At 39.7% G+C, this 14,782-nt stretch overlaps 1 protein-coding gene across 1 annotated transcript in view; it reads left to right on the top strand.

Moving 5' to 3' along the window:
- GRXCR1 (glutaredoxin and cysteine rich domain containing 1) overlaps positions 1–12,539 on the top strand; it is a 94,279-nt gene extending 81,740 nt beyond the window's left edge. The window contains exons 3-4 of the mRNA XM_070396548.1: positions 2,854–2,919; positions 12,360–12,539. Coding sequence (XP_070252649.1) covers positions 2,854–2,919; positions 12,360–12,539 — 246 coding nt within the window. The remainder of the gene's footprint in view (positions 1–2,853; positions 2,920–12,359) is intronic.
- Positions 12,540–14,782: the final 2,243 nt, after the last annotated feature.

Here is a 14,782-nt window from a genome sequence, read left to right as displayed (position 1 = left end):
GTCCTTCATTCTCTCTAAGTTTCAGTTTCTTCATTTAAAAAATTGAGATAATAATGCTTACTTTGCACTGATGATAAAAAGAGCCACTGTCTATAATGCTCTGAATACATTGCTTTTATCACTATTTTCAGGATTGAATTAATTTTTTAGGGGAAAAAAAAGATTCTGAATCAACTGAACAATACACTAGTAATATTTATATAGGTCTATTGGAAGTCTTGGTAAACTTTGCCAGGTAGTAGAATGATTAATTGAATGTGGAGTTATATTTACAAACTATCAAACTCACCTGTGACATTCTTAGCCAAATGCCACCCAGGAAAAGATTATTTCCTAAGAATATCAGTCTGAAAGGAAATATACTCGTTTGTGGACACAAGGGTTTCTCTTTTTAGGCCAAGTAATAATCAAAATACTTGTGATGGAGAACTGTGGGGAAGGAGACCTTTGGAATATATAGATGCGGTGCCGAGCAGGAGAGCTTGAGAGCCACCCTAGTATAAGCCCCAAGGGTGAGGATGGCAGGGGTCTCAACTTGCCCTGGAACTTGCCAATGCGGCTGAGATCCCCTCCTGCCGCTGCTCAGAAGCAGAGAAGGCACCGTCTGATCTCCTTGTCGGCCTGTGGGATATTGTACTTCAGTTCTGCAAGGATGTGGGACCCCGTGGAGATACAGGGGGGTTTTAGCTACTGTTTCTGCTCAGCGTGTACACAAGGACCAGAAGGCTCCTTCTAAGGAAACAATTTGAAGCCTGGCCAGATGGAGTTGGGGGTGGAGGCCATGTTGAGTAGCAACCTTTGAGAGAGAGAAACCATCAGGTCTCTGTTCCAGGGCAAAGTTTTTCCCACCTTAAGCACTTGGTGCATCACCTGCCCACTAGACACCGGAGTCTCTTGAAGAGCAAGGATTAGCGTGCCTTTAGTTAGGTACATTGCTCGGAGTGCGCAAAACCCTCATTTCATCTGAAACGGGGAATCTACTTCTATAATAGTGATGGTGCTGGCATTATTTGCCTGAGGCTGAGCATATCCCAGGTATTTAGTGGTAAGGAGCTGGTCCTTTCCTGGCCTATGCACTCTGTGCTAAACAGCTGACTGAAGCACACTGACCGCTGAGCTCAGCGCTGGGAAGCAGGCGTGTGATAGCTTCTCTGGCCCATTCATTTTGCTTGGAGTGATTGCGATGCGTTTTCTTTTGTTGATGGAAAATGACTCACATATTGTTTCCTTACTGCTTTCGTTCCTGTGCCCAACTCCCCAGAGGCGTTTCCCATCATAGCTTAGCTAACTCCTAAAGGAAATAGAATGTAGCAGTGGTAAAATATTACCGGATATTACTACGTTTTAGACTTTAATGTTTTATTTTGGTGCTTTTGTTACCTTTGTTCTCACGTTAGGGGGTGTCACATCTATATTCCTAGCAGAACTACCCACAAATAAAAGAATATAACCTGCCCGTACAGCTACATATATTCTCTGTAGCTCTGTGTATGTTTTCATAGTGCTTTTTAATATATCAAGCTGACATCTCCGATGGTGATGAAGATGTCATGAATTATGTAAGATAAACTGAAGTGAAGTGAAACGCAGAACCAAAGGCTCCTTTACATCACTGTGGGCATGGCCGAGCCTGCCCTAGGAACCTCACCTATAACCTTCAAGGCCACATCAGTTGCCACCAACTTCAGACATCCTTCTCTGCCCTCGCCAAGCAGATCCTTTGTTCCTCCTGCTGAGATTTCCTAGCTCGCCCCTTGTCTGCAGCATTCATTTGGCTCTAATTTTCCATTCTACCCTGTGCATTCCTCTGCCTTGTGTTTACATAAAAGTGTATTGTATCCTCCTTCAGAACTAGGGCCTTTCTTTTTTGAAGTGAGCCTGTGTTTTCTACCCTGCCCTGCAAAAAGGAATCCAAAAAGTATGTATCGTGTGATGATATTTTTCCCTGTCTTGTTGATGAATAGACAGTGAATCCAACATTCTGTGCCGGGGATATGGTGTGAACAAGGCAGATGGGGACTCTGCCTTTGATTAGAAATAATTACCCCAAGTTTTCCTTCTTCCCGCTCTATGTGTACATGCTGGGGAGTTGAGTGGGAGAATGTAAGAAGAGACTGGAAAGGAAAGGAAAGTGGGTAGTTAGAAGAAACACGGTGAGTTTTTGGAAAGTGTGGAAAGGGCAGACATTGCCCCAACTCTCGTTTTCACAGTGCGTTTGAGAAGTTGAAAACATGGGTTCTGGAGTCAATCCCCTGCTTGTGTTCAAATTCCCGCTTCCTTTTTGGGTGACCTTGGATTTATTTAATCTCACGAAGGCTAGATTTCTGCTATGAATAGAGTCAGACGCATCAGATTAGATGATGTTGGGTGCCTCCCTCACAGTATGTGCTCAGTGGCAGTGGTTATTAACTCCTTTATTATTTTAGCTACTGTTATTTTTACATGCACGACTGTAAGAAGACTGTGCCCAGGATGCCTGGAATAGGGTAGAGACAGCCCAGGCTGGGCATGTGCTCAGAGGTGCCCTTTCCCAGATGGTAATTCCCCTCCTCTGAAGGGAGTGCTGGAGCCTTTCACATCTGGGCTTATTCTGACAGCGGTGGGCTCTCTAGCGCTCCCCTCCTGCTGGCCGCCCCCCTCTTGCCCGCAGTAAGCCTTACTAGATGGGACCATGTGAAAGAAAAGATACATTTCTTCTCCTCTTTGGCCTCCTGGTTGTAAATTTACTGAGATCTGATGGGAAGAATCATGTTCAGTATTTTGTAGCTTAAACTTTCCTGGCTAGAACTTTATTTTCTCCAATACTAACAAAATGGATTTTCTTTCCCCCCCCCTACCTTCTCTTGTTAATAGGGTGCTGAGAAAATTTTGTCAATGAATGAATCAGGAGAACTGCAAGACCTCTTAACCAAAATTGAGGTAATTGTGCTTTTAGCAACTTATTTTTAGTAATCCAAATGTTAAACACATTCTGATTGTAACTGAGTTTTCCTACTTGAGTTTTCCCATGTTCTTACACATATGTAACAGGATACATGTGGCAGTTTTAATTTGATGTCACCTGTCATTAAATTTGCTCTAGATAGAGTGGCTTTAGTGTTCGTTTCTAACAACCTCATAGTATTAGGTGAAAATTCCAGCCTGCTTTAGTATAGCCTAATTCTCTAATAGAGGTGATGTTGATGAGGTGTTTCAAATCAAACACTTGCCTTAAAGCACATTTAACATTTTTTATGTAAATTATTTTATTTTTCTCAAGGATCATTTTTAAATATTACAAAAATTTATTTCTATAGAGTGCACATTTAAATTTTGTTCCTATACTGATTATTACAGCATCAGAGAAATACTTATTCAAATATGCAATGTATCAAATTAGTATGCAACCAAAAAGTCCCTAATCCTTCTCTGCTAAGCTTATTTTTCTCTATATGTAGGAAGACCATGTATTTTATCATGGAAACTGGGAGACTTTGAGAGTGCAAAGGGATTTATAATTTTTCTGGGATAGCAAACATGAGCCTAGATGTTTCCAGGTGAACTAGGCGGTCTGCTTACCTGGAATCTAGTGTGTATGCCCCTACCAGCTCGTCCAGCTCTGGTCTCCTTTGCTGACCTTGTTTTTCATTGTCTACCATTCCTTCCACTTCAGTTAAAACAAAGAACTCTTTGTGCGTTATTACTACCATTCCTTTGTGCAAGCTGTTCTGTCTGCCTGGAATGCTCTTGTTCCAATCCCTCCTTTCCCTCCACGGTCCTCGAGGCCCATCTGCAACATCACTTCTTCCCCAAATCATTCCCGATCTCTCCCACCTCTGAATTCCTCTGACCCTCTTTTTGTTGGGTGCTTTTCAAAGTATTTTGATTTTTGTATGACTTTTCTTTGGGTATTTGATTCATGTCCCAAATGAACTCTGTGCCCCTTGGTTTTATTCATATCATGTTTCATATTGTGACCTTCTCAGAAGGACAAACAATGAGGGTATGCATTTGGTAGTTTAAAACTCCTTTTGAAAACCTCTATGGGAGGAGCTAATTTCTTTCCCTTTGTACCTATATCCTACTCCATCTGCATGGAACCATTAATTTGGGTGAATATGTATTTTTTTTATTTATGTGAATTAAGTTAGTTAATGTGTATTATTTTCTGTGCACTTTTTAAACTTATGTAAATTTAATGAAATATATGTTATGAAATATATGTAGTTTTGTGCCATATTATTTTCTCTAGGCACTACTTTTTCGGTATCATCTATATTGCTGTGTGAACATTTAACCTGTTTCTTCTAAGTGCTGTGTAGTTCTGCAGGACAGCAGTGCTCCATAGAACTTTCTTTGGTGATGGAAATGTTTATATCCATACCATCTGAAATAGTGGCCATTGCTGCATGTGGTTATCTAACACTCAAAGTGTGGCTAGTGCGACTGAGGACTTAAATTTTTAATTTTATTTAATTATTCTTGATTTAAATTTAAGTTTAAATGCCACATGTGGCTCATAGCTCCTGTTTTGGATTGTGTAACTCTATGAAGCCCACCTACTATTTTCTTATCTACCCTCTTGTCCACTGATGGGCACCCTGATGTCCCCCAACTCCTTCCATCAAACAAACAGTGCTTCAAGGAACAGTCCTGAGCATGTTCCCTATGGATTTCCCTGGAGTAGAAATTGCTGCTTCCGAGCTGATGCATAGACTTAGTTTTCCAGGAAGTGCCAGATGGCTTTCTGGAATGGTTGTACCCTTCAACACCTCCTCCCGTAGAGAAAGAGGTTTTGTATGTTCCTGCTTCATGACAATTAAGTTACACTGCTCTCTAACTTACAGTTGTCTAATTTTTTCCAGGGTAATAGGCAGATTGCTTTATTGAGCTATATTGATTTATTTTTTTAATTTATGTTTTTCTGATTATCACTGAGTTTGGACATTTCATTGTATACTTATTAGATTTCTTTTGATTTTTTTTTTATCATTTCTTCTGTAAATTGTGCATTCTTATACCTTGCCTATTAAACGTCTTGGACTTGCTTTTTGGGGTTGATTTTTGGAAGGTCCTTCTATATTCTAGATGTTAAGTTTTTGTTGGTTTTAGTCATTGCAATGTTTCCTTCCTTTTGTTCAGCTTCTTCCGTGGTATTGTTCATGCAACAGAAATTCTCTAATATAATCAAAACCATCATTTTTCCTTATGTTTTGTGCTTTTAAATTTTTACTTATGAAACACCCTTCCACCTTAAGGTCAGAAAAATATTGTCTCATGTTTTCTTATATTAACTTTATTATTCACATATAGGTCTTTAATTTATATAAAATCCAATTCCGTTTTCTTAACATATGATGATCCACCTTCCAAATTCATCTACTAAATTATTGCTCTGTTGTGTTGATTTTATATTATAATAAACCCCATTTATACTTGGGTCTTTGAGCTCTATAGTAAGTTCCACTGATATGTTGTTTCTTATACCAAATCATACTGTCTTTCTTTTTGTGGTCTAATAAAAACTTTCAGGTTCTTACAAGGTGAATCTCTCTCTTTACTCTTCTTAAAGATTGATGATTGACTTGGCTATTTATGGGCTTTTATTTCTTTGAGTCTGTAATTCTTTAATTCTACAACTTTATTAATAGCACCAAGCTATATTAACGTAACTTATCTCTCTCAGCTCAAAATATTTTGGAAAGAAGATTTTGTTATCTTCATTAGGTGTGTCTCCATTCTACTGATGACATAAACAAGGCACAGATATTTAAGACTGTTTTTGATGTTAAAAAGAATGGGATGGTACTGGCTTCTAATGTTATGGGAGTTTTAAGGTGCTATAGCTCTGTTGGGCTGCTTTGCCCATATAACCAAACTGGTAGAGAATTTGAAGCCATTCGAGAAAGCCCTGGGCTCTGTCTGTGAAAGGGGCTGAGGTTTAAGACAAACTAACCCAAATAAGAGACTGGCTCTGGAGAACAGTAGGAGAAGCCAAACAAAGTGAATAAGAGTTGCAAGATTCAGTTCCAAACCCATTGCATTCTTCTGGTTGGCTTTTGGCAATGGAGCAAGAGTTAAACGTTCATGAGGTAGGCAGCGTTGGAGTCTTTACTCTGTAGCAAGTAATATTCTTGGTATTTTATGTCTTAAGTCTCTGAAACCTCACAACAATTCTGCAAGGTGGGTTCTAATATTATCCCTATTTTGCCAGCAAAGTAATGGAATCACCGAAGGTTGAATCGCTTGCACAAGACCTTAGACGGGGTTCAATTTATGATTCCACTCAGCCTGACTCCAAAGCCCATGATATTAACCATGAATCTATGCTCTCATCACTCTTGAATTAAGTGTCATGTAGGTTTCTGGGAGATATGACCTTAGTGGCAGGACCCAAGGCCCAGGTGGGAAGTTTACTGGGAGGTAGATACAGTATTAAGTCCTGGGAACAGATGGTTTTAACACTGGGTTCTGAGACTTGTGGTGCATCATGGAAGATATGCAAATTGGTGGTAACTTTAGAGAGAAATCAGACAGATTATGTTCAGTTTTAATTTGCTGATGACTGTCCTGGTCCTGGTAATTCAGGCCCCAGTAATCCCAGGTGATGATGAGGAAGGAGGCTAACAGTTGCAGCTGGGCCATCAGAAATAGTGTCAGCAAATAATTTCAAGTTTTCTGGTCCCCAAATCTTAGTATCCATCTCTCCTGAGTGAAAATTGCTCTGGAAAGATGAGTGGGTCTGATTCATTAATGAAAATTGTCAGTGGCCTCTAACATGAAGAGCTGGCCAAAGGCAACAGAAGCAAGTGAAATATGGTGGTGACAGCTGGTATGAGACTTGGGTTCAATCAGGCTAGCTGTACCAATGCAAGCTCTGCTCCTGAGAAGAGGTCCTCCCCACAGAATAGGAGCCCCATGTGGACACAGATTCTTGTTTACTTTGTTCTGTTCTTCTGTTCTTCACCGCTAGTGCCTAAAACAGGGATTGCAAATAATAGGCACCCAGTAAATATTTTTTAGTTGAATCCTTTTTTATCTAAGGTATTCTTTATTTTTTATTTTTGAGAAGGCAAAGCAGTTCATTGATGAAAGAGATGAGAAAAATCCTTATTTTAATGTAGGAGAATGCTTGGGCAAAAAAGATGAATAAAAACACAATTTTTAGGTAAAATTGATTTATTGCTATATTTATGTATTTATTTATATCAATAAACAGGCTACAGATTAGAAGCAAAGAGGTAAGACTTTCCCTGATCCTGCTGGTGTCCATACAGAGAACGCAAGGGAGCCTGAGGTGTCTCAGCAAACACTTTGTACTGGCAGATACTGGGTTAAAGTTCTCAGTTGGTAGAAAAGATCTAAGTAAGTTTTTGCCTTGCTATTTTTTTTTGAAGATGTGAGCAAACATTTTGTTGTCATTTCTAGTAAGATTGCCAACATAGTGTCCCTTTTCTGCCTGATTCTTCCCTGAATTAGTAGTAGGCTGGGGACTACTAATTTGCTGTTCACATAGAACAGAGGTAAGATGCCCAGCAACACACTGAGGATGCTGGAAAGGCCCAGGCTGTCTGTAGAAGACATCTGAACTGTCAAAGCTTGTCCTCACCCTCCCAGGAGAAGCACCGTTCTATATGATGGCCCCTCCCAGTGGGGAGATGGCCACAGCCTGTTCAGAGACTATATAGTCTCAGAGCACTACCTACTCACTGGGGAAATCAGGCCATGTGTTCAGTCTGCTGCTCTCTGAAGTCTGAACATATTTTTAAGTAGGTTTATGGAAGTATATCCCATTGGGTTCAAGAATCAGACTCATACATTCAGGCTTATCCATTGAGTATCATAAGCTACAAATTTCCTGTGTCTGCATTTTGTTCAGTGGCTTCTTTCACAACTCTGCTAATTGATGATGCTACCATCTCTATTCTGCTAACTATTCATTAGCAGCGTGGTCAGACAGAGAGGTGTTTATTAGCTACTTAATAAGCATTTGCTGAGTTGAAATGTTGAATATAGTTTAAAGCAAAATACAGGGACGAAGCTGAATCATGCAGAGATGATTACACGCCAAGTGTGCACTCTTTGACAATTTGTTGCATGGATTAAGTCTGCTTCATAGACAATCTGAATGATGAGGTTTGTTGTCACAGAGACTCAGATAAGTTGCTTCCTCTTTGGTTGAATGCTTAAGGGACTTTCAGGCTCTTCTGGAATAAGATTAGATGATCTGAAGTTAAGAATAAGAAGTGTACTTATTTCCTGATATTGAAGATTACTGATCTTAGCACCTAATTTCTACAGTAGATAGCAGCAAAGCCTTTTTATTTTTGAAATTTGAGTTTTGCTACCAAAAAAATCCATTTGATTATCATTTATGAACTCCACACTTTTATCTTTGTCTATTGGACCTTTATGAGAGATTTGGGAGTTCCTGTTGCTTCAACTCAGATGACTGCAGTATGGAGTGGACCTCTTCAAAGATCTAAGGTTGGGGCTAAGAGCTATCTTTTATAGAACAGGGAAGTGTCTGTTTCAGGACTGTATCCCTAATGCATTGCACAGTGCCTGGCAGTAGACCAGTGGTTCTCAACCTGTGGGTTTCGACCCCTTTGGCCTAAGACCATCCTGCATATCAGATAATTACATTATGATTCATAACAATACCAACATTACAGTTATGAAATAGCTACAAAAATAATTTTATGGTTGGGTCACAACATGAGGAACTGTATTTAAAGGGCCAGAAGTTTGAGAACCACTGCAGTAGACACTCAACATATTTGTGGGATGAATAAGTATTTTTTAAAAGTCCTTAAGCAAGAATATGTGAACAGAAAGAGATGAAAAAAAATACTTTTTCACTTTTTAAAAAATTGAATTGTACTCCAAAGGGGCATGCTTCTACCCGAACCACTATTCAGAGGATTGACATTCTATAGATTCTGTGCTCTGAGTGCTATTTTCAACTAAGTCTGCATTGATTCTCACTCTGCTGAGCACCAGGACACTGAAAAGTTACCCTAGATTCTTTAGTTGCTTGAAGGTCAAAGTCCTGAAGTAGACCTCTTCATTGAAATGGAAGTCTGTATTGTTGCTAATATTGACTAATGTTAACTTCAGTTATTTCTCCTTCCTCCAAGCTGGAATATTGTCTAAGTTTTGGGAAATTTCTTAGCTCATTTTACATTTTCCCCTGAGGCCAAAACTGTGGAGGTGCTGGATTTAGGACACAGGAGCATCCTATATATTAAAAGCCTAATATGCTAAGTGTCTGGTCGTCCAGTCATTCATTCAACCAATCAAAGCGTAATATGCTAATGATATGGTAAGGCCACTCAACCGCTCACTATGACGTGCACTGACAACCAGAGGGCAGACACTCTGGCTAGTAGGTTAGCTTGCTGCTGGGGTCCTGACGATCAGGACTGAGCGAGATGGGCCGAACATGCCCTGGAGCCCTCCCGTGGTCCCTTCCCAGCTGGCCAACCTCCCACGTCCCTCCCCAGCCCCAATCTTGCACCGGTGGGGTCCCTGGGTCTGGCCTGCACCTTCTCGCAATCCAGGACACCTTGGGGGATATCAGAGAGCCGGTTTCTACCTGATCCTGCAGGCCAGACCGAGAGACCCCACTGGTACACTGGGTCTTTAGTCTAATATAAGCCAGCTTATTTTCTTTATAAGAAACTCTTTGAAATGGAGCCAAAGTTCCAGTGCAACAAAAGTGCTCTTTGAAGGAGATGGCTGGGCATGACTGGATTGTTTATCTTTACTAGAAGACCAAATGGAGGAGAATATACAGGAATGGGATTCCTGGAGGCTAATGGAGTACTGGGGAAGCTTAGTGAATAGTCTCAAGACCCACCTCCACCCCTCACCCTATTCTGCTTTAGTCATAACATTTATCCTCTTAACTGTTTTACATTTGGGAATCATATGTGATATAGTATTTGGGAAAAATGGATGTAAATAAGGTTGAAACTACTATTAAATAGAAAGAACAATGGCTTTTGCTCTTGAAGAGAGTGCTTCTAGTTTTCTGATCCCCTGTACCCTGAACATTTTTTTACTCATTCAGAGGCTTTATTTCCTCATTTATAAAATGAGGTTGGTGTGAGCACTGGGTATAAACTCTGCAGGCTATATAAGCCATCCTTTCCAAGTTTATGGCTGAAACAACTAATTTTTCTAAGGAATGGAAGTGGCCTTATAATTTTTCCAACACTGTGCTCCGAGACATCAAAATTCACACATGTATAGAAATACATTTATTCTCCCTTAAGACCTGAAACCAAAAGACTAAGTATAGAAGTGTGTAAATAAAGTGACTTTAAAAACGTTAGACAATGGTTGTATCATGTGACTACAAACAATTTAGATAAGTAGTTCTCAACCGTCCTAATGCCTCGACCCTTTAATACAGTTACTCATGTTGTGGTGACCCCCAATTTCATTGTTACAAATTGAACATAATTAAAGCATAGTGATTAATCACAAAAACAATATGTAATTATATATGTGTTTTCCGATGGTCTTAGGCGACCCCTGTGAAAAGGTCGTTCGACCCCCAAAGAGGTCACAACCCACAGGTTGAGAACCACTGATTTAGATCAAGGCAGCAGTTAATACAAATCCTTCAAATAAGGATTTATTAATTAAATATCAATAACTAACTTTATTGAGTGGTTACTATGTGCCAGGCAATATTCTATTTATTTTTCATGAATTAACTCATTGAATCCTCTCAACAACCCTTTGAGTAAAAGACAGATCTCAGAATAGCACGGCATGGATTCTGATGACATTATTTTAGGGTGGCCTTTGTCCATCTGTGATTCCCTTTAAAATGACAATTTAGCTTTTAATATTTATAAAATATTTATTTTAGGAAATTTATTTGACCTGACTTGTGGAAGAGCTTTGAATCTCTACAAACTTGACAAAGTTCCTTGTTTGTGTCATTCGGGTTGACAGCCATTACTTTCCATCAAAGTAATTCTGTGCCACTAAAAATGAGCTATTACATGGATTTTCCATCTTGATATAATAGCTGAGTCAAACAGTAATTGCACATGAATCTTGCAGAAAATGCATATCTGAAAAGTGGTCTGGGAATATATACATTTTAAGGCAACAATGTTCTTAATGGTTGTTTCCCAAAGTACCTTCCACAAGGCATTACATATGAGCAAATTACAGTTGTTTCTTGGGAAAAGGGTTCATATAGTAGTTTGTGCTGGGGAAATGGTGGGTTAAACACACTTAGTCAGGCGTGTTTTTTCAGTTAGATTTTTTGGAGACTTTTATATGTGCAATTGTGATGCTCTAGAGAAAAGCTGTATGTATGTGTAAGTATGTCCAGTATGTTTGTCTGAGAGTGTGTGTGTGTGTATGTGTGTGTGACTATCCACATTTCTCAGCATTAGCCGTTATTCTTGTTTCAAAGCTTCACTTTCAAACATTGCTGCAGATTCCTATTTTGCAAGTCAGAAGCTTGGTTTTCACTCACTTTTTTCTTTGTCTTCATTTTATAATGGCTCCTAACCTGTCCCCAGCTGATGGAGGCCACCAGTGAACTCCAGCAAAGGTTACACATGCAAAACAGCAAATAGAAATGAGTATGGATCATTTTCAAAATGTTATCCTCCACTCACTGGCTAGTTATCTTCATCCTACTGCCAGGGTTCTTTATCTTTCCTTGAGGTGGAAAGGCTGATAACAACCATGAGAAATTATACAGACTTGGGGAAACATCCTAAAATTTTTATGACTGTTTCTTCAAATATAAAATGAGGAAAAAGTTGCTTGAATTATCTGCTTTACGGAGATGTCTATAGTATATGTGTGAAGGGAGAGGCCAGGGAAGTTTCTATATAATAATGCATTGAAAGTGCTTTTTAAAAAAACAAACATATTCAAATGGGAAATATAACCTGGGGCCTCCAGGTGGTAGTGGCTCCTCTGCACTTCAGCTTTTAGTTTTCGGAGTTTCCAGACTCAACTGTTATTGATAGTAGTCTAAAAACACAACCACAAAACTGTTCAGAGACACTAGAGAGAAAAGTGCCGTATTTCCCTTTAATACAAATCACCATCTTCTGCATTGTTTGGTTTGTAAATATGTGGTTTTATATGATGGGTTTCTCTAAGTGTACGCCCTTTGACCAAAAATGCACCAAGTTTTATAAATTAAGCTCCTGCTATTGATGGCCATCAATGGGGCAATGAAGGAAACTTCATCTAGCTTTCCCAATACATAGCTATATTATGCCAATAGTATTTTTATGAGCATCAACAGTACAGAGGGACAGGGAGGCTGACTGAGTTGTCCATGCTAACACATTTTCTGTTCTCTGTTGTCCTCCTGCTGCCCCCCTATACAGAGAGTGCAGCATCCACACGAGTGTCCTTCCTGTGGAGGCTTTGGCTTTCATCCGTGCTCCGTGTGCCATGGGAGCAAGATGTCAGTGTTTCGAAACTGCTTCACAGACTCTTTCAAAGCCCTGAAGTGCACAGCGTGCAACGAGAACGGTCTTCAGCGCTGTAAGAGCTGTGCTGCTTAGGCAGCCCTTCCACCAGGGAGAGCCTCGTTTTATCAACCGAGGCAATCATTTGCTTTCTACTTTTTTTTTTAATGGTCATGTTTATGGATTAATCAATAAACTTTGTTTATTATAAGTGCCTTTGTTTTGAATTTTTACTGTGACCATTTGATTTGATATCAAATGAATGTTGATTTAACAACATGCCAAGCCCTATGCTAGTAGATCCCGGTTTCTATTTGGAAATACCCAGCACCATTCCAACATGTCCATAGTTTGACTCCTTAAATGGGTGTGATTTTCTGAAGAAAAGACACAATGTATCTATCTGATGATGCCTATTGCAATGTCACCCTATGGATGGATGAATTCAACTTTCTAGGTGTATAGAACATATTTCTATGGGAGAAGAGAGCTCTGGGATAGTGGGAAAGAATATGGCCATATTTATTCTTAGACAGCAACATTTTTACTACATCTTGGAGCAGATGATTTTAATAATAAATCAATGTTATCAGATGGATTTCATGGTGATGATAAAAAATAAGCTGCCAGAAGACTTATCCAGACTTATTTTTTTTCAAGCATCTGCTTTGTGTGTCATGGAAAGCAAACAAAGGCTGCCATTATAGTCCTCTTGAGCTGGACGCAGAGAACTATATAGTTTGAACACATGGTAGGCAATGATAGAAAAGGGGACAGAAGAAATTTTGCTGCAATTATTGGCTGATGCCTAACTGTGCACACATCTGTACTCTGATGAAATCCTTTATCAATGATTTTAATAAATCACATTCACAATATTTGAAGTGTCATCAAAATATTTTATACCTTGGTTTTAGACCAAGTTATGTTTACCAAATACTTCCTAATCATCTAGGCACAGTATTTGGTATAATTTCTGCTTTCATGGCACTTACTCTGTAAGAAGGAAAGAAGTATTAACTAACTATAAGCAGAATAAGTCTTATAAATACTAAATGAAACAGTGTGCTCTGGGAATGTATAGCAGAAGAAGCAACCTGGATGAGTTAGGAAATGGTAAGAAGAGACTGTTGAGCAACTGATAGTGAAACAGACATGCAGGGTAATAGGAAACTAGTTAGTCAAAGAGCCTGAGAGATAGTGCTTCAAGGTCAAGGATAGCATATGTGGAGACTCTGAGGTTAGAGAAAGGTGTATGCTTCCCTGTTGAGGAACTGTTAGAATCCAATACGGGAAATTTCAGTCTAGTAATAGTGAAACAGTTATGGCGGACTAATAATATGTTTATGTGAACAAGATAGGAAAACATAAACTGCTCAAGCCCTTGGAAAGCAACTAAAATGGAAAGATACAGGGAGGGATTCAATCACTAGACAAAGGGAAACAAAATGAGCCCCACATTTATCCAGCTTATCCTCTGAGAGCACTTCCCAGTTGGCACTGAATAGAGCTCATGAAGAAAGAGCATTGAAACTAGAGACATCTTTAAAATGTTGTCATGCAATCCATAAACATGATAGATTTCTTCATATATTTGGATTTTCTATAATTTCTTGGCAGAATCTGCACTGTAGTTTTCGATGTAAAATCTTACACATCTTTTGTAAAATGTATTCCATGGACTTGATGTTTTCTGATAGTGTTATAAATTGTATTATTTTAGTTTTGTAGTCTAAGTGTCTGTTGCTTGTGTATTATATTCTAATTTTTGTCTAATGACCTTGAATTCAGCAGTTTTGTTAAGGTCACTCTGAGGTTCAACAGTTTGTGGATTCCTTTGGATATTCTACATATCAACTGTGTTATTTACAAACTAGTGGCCTGGTGCATGAAATTCATGCACAGAGGTGGGGGGGGGGGGTATCCCTCAGCCTCACCTGCACCCTCTCCAACCTGGGACATCCCTCTCACAATCCGGGACCGCTGGCTCCTAACTGCTCACCTGCCTGCCTGCCTGATTGCCCCTAACCACTCTGCCTGCCAGCCTGCTCACACCCAACTGACCCCTCCCGCAGGCCTTCTAGCCCCCAAATGCCCCCTCCCCCCCTTGCTGGCCTGATTGCCCCCAACGTTCCCCCTTTCCAAACTGCTTGCCCCCAACTGCCTCCCTGCTGGCCTGATCACCCCCAACTGCCCTCCCTCCTGGTCAGATCCCCCCTAACTGCCTCTGCCTTGGCCCCACCACCATGGCTTTGTCCGGAAGGTCTCCCAGTCTAATTAGCATATTACCCTTTTATTAGTATAGATGATAAGCTTCATTTTTTTTCAATCTTTGTGCC

Source organism: Myotis yumanensis, unplaced genomic scaffold (assembly GCF_028538775.1).
Source record: "Myotis yumanensis isolate MYYU_CA2020_CCGP unplaced genomic scaffold, mMyoYum1.0.hap1 SCAF_1, whole genome shotgun sequence".
Taxonomy (NCBI): domain Eukaryota; kingdom Metazoa; phylum Chordata; class Mammalia; order Chiroptera; family Vespertilionidae; genus Myotis; species Myotis yumanensis.
Note: the sequence above shows the minus strand (reverse complement) of the source record. Positions and strands in the feature narration are given on the sequence as shown.